Source organism: Prunus dulcis, chromosome 2, assembly GCF_902201215.1.
Source record: "Prunus dulcis chromosome 2, ALMONDv2, whole genome shotgun sequence".
In the NCBI taxonomy this organism is placed as follows: Eukaryota; Viridiplantae; Streptophyta; class Magnoliopsida; order Rosales; family Rosaceae; genus Prunus; species Prunus dulcis.
Genome location: NC_047651.1, coordinates 4,843,608 through 4,853,018, shown reverse-complemented (window position 1 = coordinate 4,853,018; position 9,411 = coordinate 4,843,608). Strand labels below are relative to the sequence as shown.

The window sequence follows — 9,411 nt, the reverse complement described above, 5'->3', positions numbered from 1 at the left end:
TGCAATGAATTCAAAACATTTCACTACACTCGGAGGAAAGAGAAGGAAGCATCTCCATTTGGATATGCCCCAAGCCTTCATCCCGGAGTTAGCTTGGTTTAAAGTGATGTTATACGTGGCAACCCAATCATCGNCATTAAGAATTGGATCGCTAGATTCATGAACAAACTAATTTCCAACCAAAATATGAACATTTCCTCCCCCTTCTTTGCCGCAATTTGTTTGTAGAAAACAAAAATCCATATACAATGGTAAACTCTCCTCAGGCAGTGACTTGAAAGAAACCTACAAATGAAGAAATGTTTATGCAAGTTGCTTTGATTTCCAAGAGTTAACACAAAGTTAATTGGATGCAAAATTGATGGCAAATTTGGGGCAATTCAACAAATTTGTGGACATAAAAATAGTTAAAAATGTGTATTTCGGTTTATTTGGATAGTGAATTTCAGTTTTTGTATCAAATTAGAAAAAAAGCGGTTAAAGTGGTTATTTGAAGTACATAAAAGACCTGAGTTTGTTTGTCTCTATGTGAGAGAGAGAGCAGTCATATCATCATATGATCACTTCATCATTTATCCGGATGCATGGAATGTGAGATATGCTGGCCCAATGATCTTGTCTCGTCTTATTCTGATACATTTTCTCTAGGCCAGAGCATTTGTAGATATGCAGATAAGAAAGAGATGGCGGCATACCCTCTTCTGGCAGGAATTGGAGACTCGGACAATTGGAAATATATAGCTCTTGAAGAGAAGTGAGGTGTTGAAGTGCCTCTCCTGGCAGGAATTCCAGACTGTCACACCTACCAATAGATAGACTTCGAAGAAAAGTAAGGTGTGCAAGTCCCCTTCCATCCAAAGATTTCAGAGTCGAAAGTTCCTTGATGTGGAGACTCTGAAGAGTGGTAGGGAGCAGTTGTTGCCTGAGCAACGTCTCCAAGATTTCATCACTTCCCCTGCCACCAATTTTAAGGAATTTAAGGGCGACTAGTGCTTGCAAACCCCAGTTACAGTAGTCTCCCACTGATGAAGATGAAGCCCTCAGTCTCTCACAATTCTCAATTGTAAAATATCGGAGGTTGGGAGGCAAACCCCCATCATCTGCAATTGATTCCAGATTTGGAAGATCCCTTATATCTAATAATCTTAGGGCTGTGAGGGTGTGAATGCGTTCAGGTAATGACTTCAACTTCTCGCATCTGCTGAAACACAATTGAGTCAGGTTGGGAGTGGGCAATCCTCCCTGGGGAAAACACACCAAATTTGGACAGCCTTCAATATTTAAATTATTGAGATGACTGAGATTCTCGACCGCTCCTTCTTCTTCAATCAAGCAAAGCGATTCCAGATTCTCACAATTGCGAATATCAAGTGTCGTCAATTTGGGAAAAATGCCCAAGGGGAAGGACCTCATTGAATCACAGCTATTCCATAGCGTCAAAGAGTCGAGCGCTGTTAATTGGGCCAACATCTCATGAGGTAGGAATTCTAATCTCCTACAACTGTTAATCTCAAGTGAGGTCAACGAAGTGGGTAGGCCATCTTCAGGGAACGACAATAGCCTTGGACAACGCCAGAGACTCAAACTTTGAAGACGATTGATGTTGGGCAAGCACTGTATGTCATTAAAACGTCTAACATAAAGTCGGGACAGGAGCTTTGTCTCTAGTAATGATAACAGTCCTGTTTGGCATCCATCTTCTATTTCCAATTCTTCAAGAGAATTGTAGTTGAGACTAGTACTAGTACTAGTGGTAGCAGTGGCCCTTTGATCATGTAAAACCCCACACCCTTTCACGCTAAGCTCCTTCAAGCAAGGCAGATCACAAGGCAAGCTTCCTCTCAGCTTTGGACACCTACTTAGAATCAACCTCCGCAGACGAGGAAAGTTTGGACCTTCACTTCCACTTGGTACCCATTCCTCCCACTCTGCCATCTCCCTAAACTCCATCATCTCCAGCGATTGAAATGGCTGAAATGGCTGACCATAGAACTCAGGACCTAACGTCCTAAGAAATTCCATCCTACATATGTTGAGCTCCTTAAGAGAAGGTAGCTGTCCAAGCGGTGGCAACTCGAAACAATAACGACAACCTTCGAGGCGCAAAACTTTTATTTTATTGAGGGCAGAGTCTCCCAACCAGTTTGGGAAGCAGGTCCCACCATAATGTTTGATTGTCAATTTCTCCAAATTCATGCCAGGTTGGAGCTTGTCAAGTACATCTCTCATCTTTTCGGAATGATCGGCATCTTTGGAGCCCCATGCCAACTCTAAATCCTTGAGATCTTGTTTGTTCTTCAAATTAGCTTGCAAGGCATCCCTACCATCAACCACGTTATCAAGCTTCAAAATTGAAAGTTTTCCTCCAAGATGGAAGATGGGACAACTCCCCCAATTCGCCAATAGTCGATCCAGTAGATTTACCCACAACAAAAGTAGTCAATGTTCTCAAACTTTTTAGTCTACTCATTTTCACCGGCATCTCTTCAATTTGAGTTCCACTACAATCAAGATGCCTCAAGTTAATCAATTTTCTCATGTCTGTAGGCAATTCAAAAAGAGACCAACAACCTGCCAATAGTAATGTTTGTAGACTATAGAGAGTGCAAAATGTGACAGGCAACCTTTCGATTCCAGTATTAGAGAGATCCAAATAGCGCAAATGAATGAGTTTACCAATAGAATTAGGTAACTCAACAATATTACCATATGTTGACAATGTTAGCACTCGTAAACATGTTAATTTGGGCAATAACTCATGTAAAACCCTTTTACTTACATAATTTTCATGCCATTCTCTTCTAAGAGGTAGGAAGGTTCGCAAATGCTTAACCTCATATAATGGCTCAAATTTCACAGCACAATCAAATTGCCCTCTAGCATACGACAAATGCCGAACTCTTTTCAAAACTTCATGTGATTCGCCCCCTTCCCATCTCAAACAGGATTCCTTTGACACAGACATAGCTAAGTCATTAATGAGATCATGCATTGTGAAATGTGATTTCCCATTTCTTGATCTTTGAAAAAATGATCGTGACAATAAGTCATCAAAATATTTCTTAGTGAGCTCTTCCATTCTTTTCTCACTCTCAGCTTGTGGAATTAAACTTTCTGCCACCCATAGTAGAACTATATCTTCCTTTTGGAATTTATGGCCCTTCGGAAAAATTGAGCAATAAGCAAAACATCGTTTTAAATGAGTTGGGAGATAATGGTAACTCAATCTTAGAGCTGGAATTGTATTACATTTTTCAGGAGGCAGCTCCCAAATATTGCTATTTAGTATGCTATTCCATTCCTCATAATTTGTGTTGAAACGCAAGAGGCCTCCAAGTGTTTCTGCAGCTAAAGGTAAACCATTGCACTTAATAGCAATTTTCTTACCAACTTCTTCCAGATCTAGACGTGCACTCGAGTTTCCATTTTCAAAGGCATGTTTTGAAAGTAACAACCAACAATCCTCATCGGACATCTGTTCCAAAAAGTGAATTGGAACGGTGCGCATGAGAGATGCAACACTTTTGTTCCGTGTTGTCACAATGACCCTACTTCCCCTTGCTCCTGATGCAAAAGGACGTTGTAGGAGACTCAAATCACCATAGTTCTCATTCCAAAGGTCATCCAACACAAATAAAAATTTCTTGCCCTTTATTTGTTGTCCTAGCTCAACTTGAAGAAAACTCAGGTCTTTATTATCATAAGCTTTTGAACTGACTGACTCAAGTAGGGTTTTAGTTACCCTAGTAACATCGAAATCTTCCGAAACATAAGCCCAAGTTCTAAGATTAAAATGCTCTTTCACTTTGTCATCATTATAAAGGAGCTGAGCGAGGGTTGTCTTGCCAACCCCGCCCATTCCCACTATGGTGATGACAGATACATCCTTGTTGCTTGCTTCATCAGATAACAAGAGGGTCATCAGCTTTTCTTTATCTCCATCCCTACCGTACACACAAGATTCATCCACCAAGGAAGTTGTTGGAGTTCTTTGAGAAATCTTCCCCCCAACAACACCTTCTCTCAGGCCAAGCACATCCTTTTGTTTTGCAAGGTGTTCTAATCTATCAAACAACTCTTGAATCCTACCATTCATACCTTGATAAAATGGATTAAGAGAAGTAGAGAGGAAGTTCCACACCTGAGTTTTGACGGTTCGATATTCAGCTTCTACCTTGCATCGCAGAACTTCAGCATTTATCTCATCCAGAAGGTCATCCGCATCAAAGACAGCATCTTGAAGCTCATCAAGCCACTCTTTGACGTAAGTGTTCGTGAACTGCTTCTCCTCCGCGTCATTAAGCACTGCATTGAGGCTCAATAGCGTTATCTTCAGTTTCTTTACAAGCGACTCGTCCAGTTTCTTTCCCCGGAACAAATCCCTGAACTCACGAGAACCAATCTTCTCGCACAGCACCTGCACGGAACCAGAGAGAAAAGCCTCTCCAACCAAAGCCATGTTTTGATTCTTTGCAAAGGAGTTGGACTTGAGTTGAGATTTGAGGCAAGTTTTGCAGCAAAGGATTTGGCTGTTGAGAAGTTGAGTTAAGATTTATGTTGTTCTCCGATAGTGCAGCTAGCAGAACTTGGAAATACAGGTAAGGCAGTATGAAAGCGTTTGTGATTGTAATTTTATATTATGTATTTAAAAAGTACCGTTGGTTGGCTGTCTTGTCAGTGTTCGAGTTTCTTTGCCCTCACTATGTGACGGTAATTAATTCAAATTGTGTATGTGGGTTCTTGGGACCCACACCGCCTAAGGAATAATACGCTGGTTTGGACTGTTGGAGAGTGGAGGATGATCTCTTTGTGACTACGGCTCCTAACATATTTCAATAGATTAGGTAGAGGGAAGAAAAGTGGTGGTTTATTGTCATTGTGGTAATAGAGTGATCGTGTAGGCTAGTCATTGTGGTGGGAACTCGTAGGTGGAAAATGATTGAAATGTTCGGGTACAACGCAACTTAAGACCATTAGTCTAAAAATCAAGACTATTTTTTTTTATTAAACTAGACCCAATTAATATTTTATTATGAAGAAAACGTTAGATTTCAGTTTAATAGGTATAGTGCCACATGTCTTGATCCTTGGCAATGGCCACGTGGTATTCTAGTATCACTGTATAATTTCTCTAGTGCATTAATCTCCTCCTATATCTGCTCCCTTTCATGGAGATCATTTATAGAATGGAGCTGAAAAATGCTAGAACATTGTAATTGTAACGGAAAAATATGTAAACTTCATAAGCTACTAAAATTGAACACTGACCTTGTTCTGTCATTTGAATGAACACTTGAGAGAGAGAGATCTTCTCCAAAATAACCGACTGCGTTGGCTTAATATTCTAGACGGGGTGAATATCTTGATGAGTTGTTTGTATCAGCTCTTAGAGGGAGCTATTCTATTTATTTATTGGTAAACAAAGCTGTCGTCCAAATTGTGGACTACATCATTAAGGGGGCCTCCACGGTGAGAGGACCTCCTTATTTCAAAGCTTTTTTTGTCGTCTAACTCCTTATTTCAAAGCTTGCGACCAGCAGAGGGAACGGCGTTGAAAAAGTTGGAAAGATTTTTACGTACTTTTCTTCTTCCAACTGTCACAAATGGCTTGTCACATACGGCATATGCGTCAGATTGACGATATCCATGCCTAATCTCAACATTAATTGATGTCCTATTTCATTTTGCATGGCTCAAACTGTTACGTATAAGGAAACACAACTGGAACCGTAAAATATAAAGTACAATCTAGCTAAAGCTCTTTGTTTTTAGTGTTGGAAGATTTTTACGGTGGACTTATTGTGTTGGAAGATTTTTGGTTGGTTAATAAATTTTTATGTGGTCGTAGTTTCAAATTTTTTCTTTTATTTTTGTTTTACTGTCGGTGGACTTATCAAAAGTGATTGTAGTAGGCTGGTCATTGTGGTGCAGAACTCAAACTGACAGCGGTTGGAAAATTCGGTGTTTGGAAATTGGTAAAAAATTACATTCTCATTTTTGGTAAGTTACGGGAATGCAATATCACCTTGTTTAGTAAAAAAACTTACATGTGAATAGCACTGTTTTGCTATCCCAGCCAATAATACAATAACACACAAAAAAGTTATCATGCGTGTTATTAACCGGGGATAGCAAAAAGTGATATCCCCATTACATGAGAGTCTCTCTCTTGTGTTAGGTAGATTTTCAAATACTAGGCCCTGTTCGTTTTCTATTTAATAGGTATAATACTATCACTACTACAAAAAAGCAAAAAGACGACGGTAAATCACCGTCGTGTATTCGGTTTTTCAATGGTCGTGGAATCCACCGTCATCTTTTCCCTCATAAACCACGACGCTAAATCACCGTCGTTGTTAAAATATACAACGTCATTAACAAATACAAAACGACGTCTTTGTACAGCAAAAAGAACTAAAAAAGCAGTCGAGGATGAGAATAGACGACCAACTCTCTAAACAAACCGTCGTAAAAAAGGAAAAATATGACACATATTAACAGAACAAGGCCGCAAGATAGACATACAACAACGAAAATTAAAATAAGACGCCGTTAAATATCATTTTCACGACAATAAAAAATATGACATCTTTAAATACATAAGAAGACGACGTTATTTAATCCTACTACGTCGCCTATATACAAACAGCCGTCGTAAAATAAATTTTCCACTTCGATTTTTCTATAAAAGATGACGTGGAAATAGTTGTCAGTGTCATTATTTACGACGTATGTATTTATAGAGTAGACGTTGAAAAACGAAACAACGTCGGTTACAAATATATGGGAGTCGTATTACAAAATTTATACGTCCTATCTTCAGAAACAAACAACGACGATAAATATTAGACGTTGTTAAATAAAACAACGTCGAAAACAAATAAAAACAGACGTGTTTAGTCTGCTAAAGTTTTAAAAATTTGTCGAGGATGAGAATAGACGACCAACTCAAACAAATCACCGTCGTTAAAAAGGAAAAATATGACACATATTGAAAGAACAAGGCCGCAAGATAGACATACAACGACGAAAACTAAAACACTACGCCGTTAAATATAATTTTCACGACAAGAAAAAATATGACATCTTTAAATACATGAGAAGACGACGTTATTGAAATCTACTACGTCTCTTATTTAAAAATAACCGTCGTGAAATAAATTTTCCACTTCGATTTTTCTAAAAAAGATGACGTGTAAATAGTTGTCAGTGTCATTATATACGACGTATGTATTTATGTAGTTGACGTTGAAATGCGAAACAACGTCGGTGGCATTTATATAGTGGACGTTGTATTTATATGTATTCATTACTCACGACGCACTTATTAATGTAGACGACGTTGAACTTCTAAACAACGTCATTATTTACGACGCACGTATTAAACAACGTCGGTTCCAAATTAATGTTCAGATAATTTATCTCGCTTTTTAGACGTCGGTATTATGGGATTGGAGTCGTGTTATTTTGAATTACATGGCGGTTCTTAATCCTTCCCCGACGTGATATCCTGGATAATTGCTCCACAATAGCGTCGTGGTTCTTCATTGTTACGTTGCTTTAAGACGTCGGTAAATATGCTGAATAAATGGTTAACCATAACGTCGTGTTTTATTTGAACAGACGCCGTTTTTTATGCAGAATATAATGATGTAATCTGGATCCAGTATTTTTTGCACTGATTGTTTTGTGGCCAAAACCTGTATAATGAAAGTGAAGAAATGACATTACAATATATTACAAAATTAATGTCATACACTGCCAATTACATAAGCATCATTCAATCCATATATCTTCACACCCACCTCGAATATTTTGACTACCTAACTCACCCACCAGTTCATCAAATGTGTCAACATTTGGCATCCCTCTAGTAAATGGCTCACACTCAATTATCACATCACCTAAGACTTCATCACCAATAACATCATTATATTCTCTATTAGGCATTGATAACACTACCGACCAACCACGATGCATCGGGTCGTCAATAAAAAATATTTGTTTGACTTGAGAAGCCAAAACAAATTGGTCATTCCTATGTCCAATTTTACTCAAATCTACAAGGGTAAATCCAAGTTCGTCGACTACAAGACCAGAACTATCTATCCAATCACACCTAAAGACTGGGATTGTAAACTTTTGGTAGTCAAGGTCCCAAATTTCTTGAATGACCCCATAGAACACTACTACAAAAAGTGAAAAAGACGACCAGAAAACAACGACGGTCTAAGTGAAAACCGTCGTGGTTTTTAAAAAGACGACGGTTCTAAAAACACCGTCGTGTAATACCACCTTAGACAACTAAAAATGGAGATTCAAATGGCTGTTCAAAAACAACGACGTACCTAATTAAACAACCGACGTCTATTTGAAACAGATTTCAGCAGTGTAAAATCAAAGCCAACAAAGGACGGCAGAAGTTATGAATCGACCGACGTAGAAAGTAAAGACGACGATTTCAATAAAAGCCGCCGTTTTTACTCATAAAATAACACGACGAGGTTTTCGTATAAGACGCCGTATAATTACAAACAAATCCACGGCTTTAAAATACAAAATATCGCCGTATTAAATTAATGTACAACGACGGAAAATATAAATATATCGACGCCATTCTCGTATAGTTCTACGACGTTATCTTTAAATCTTTAACGTCGTATTTATTCATTTTATACGTCGTAACTTTAATTTAAACCGTCGTCTTAATAAGAATTTTTGTTTACAATTTTTTTCTTTGATTTTCTTATCCTACGCCGGTAGATCTACTTAATGACAAGAATTGAAATAACCACGACGGTTTATATAGAAAACCGCCGACATAATCAGATTTTTCTGAGATCCCAAGGGTTACGAAATCTTACCAGATGGAACTCTGCTCCACATCATAATCTTAACAGATGACACAGATTTGCAATCAGAGAGACAATTTTTTCGAAGTTGATAAAATCCACGTCGGTTGTATTAAACTTAACGACGTTTAACAAAATAATCTACGCCGGTAATTATAAATCTACCTTAATATAAACGACGAGAAAAGCATTGACAATGTCTTCATCATATCTCCCAGCAACTACTGATTCGATTGCTCATGCTTTAGAGGCCATCTGAAGCCATTTCTATTCTTTATCGCATTCTTGAAACCCATCTTCTTCTTCTGAAGCTCTACGGATAAAGGAAGAGGCTATCACAAATCTGACGGATCTTCTTAGTAAAGAAAATCAAGCAGAGGATCAGGCACATCTGATCTTCAGATTTCCCTGAGAAGCGAACTTTCCTTCGACAACGAGTGGAGGCCAGGCTTGCATCTCTTTTGATGGAAAGCAAGGAGTATTCAGAAGCACTAAGTGTCCTATCGGGCTTGATCAAGGAAGTGAGAAGGCTAGTTGACAAGCTTCTTCTTGTGGACAT

At 38.5% G+C, this 9,411-nt stretch overlaps 1 protein-coding gene across 1 annotated transcript; it reads right to left on the bottom strand.

The window, feature by feature from the left end:
* Positions 1-552: 552 nt before the first annotated feature.
* LOC117617981 (putative disease resistance RPP13-like protein 1) lies at positions 553-4,555 on the bottom strand. The gene is made up of 3 exons (XM_034347621.1): positions 2,677-4,555; positions 2,385-2,571; positions 553-2,320 (listed from the first exon to the last, which is right to left on the bottom strand). Exons 1-3 carry the CDS (start codon positions 4,457-4,459, stop codon positions 553-555), a joined length of 3,738 nt encoding a protein of 1,245 aa, XP_034203512.1. The 5' UTR covers positions 4,460-4,555.
* Positions 4,556-9,411: the final 4,856 nt, after the last annotated feature.

What these genes read in the sequence shown, in the direction of transcription:
- LOC117617981 (XM_034347621.1), bottom strand. Translation starts at nt 4,459, where the DNA reads ATGGCTTTGGTTGGAGAGGCTTTTCTCTCTGGTTCCGTGCAGGTGCTG. An exon ending in TGAGTTACCTAATTCTATTG is followed by an intron (nt 2,572 to 2,676) that starts GTAAACTCATTC and finishes TACTATTGGCAG; the next exon opens with GTTGTTGGTCTCTTTTTGAA. An exon ending in ATTGGCGAATTGGGGGAGTT is followed by an intron (nt 2,321 to 2,384) that starts GTCCCATCTTCC and finishes GGTTGATGGTAG; the next exon opens with GGATGCCTTGCAAGCTAATT.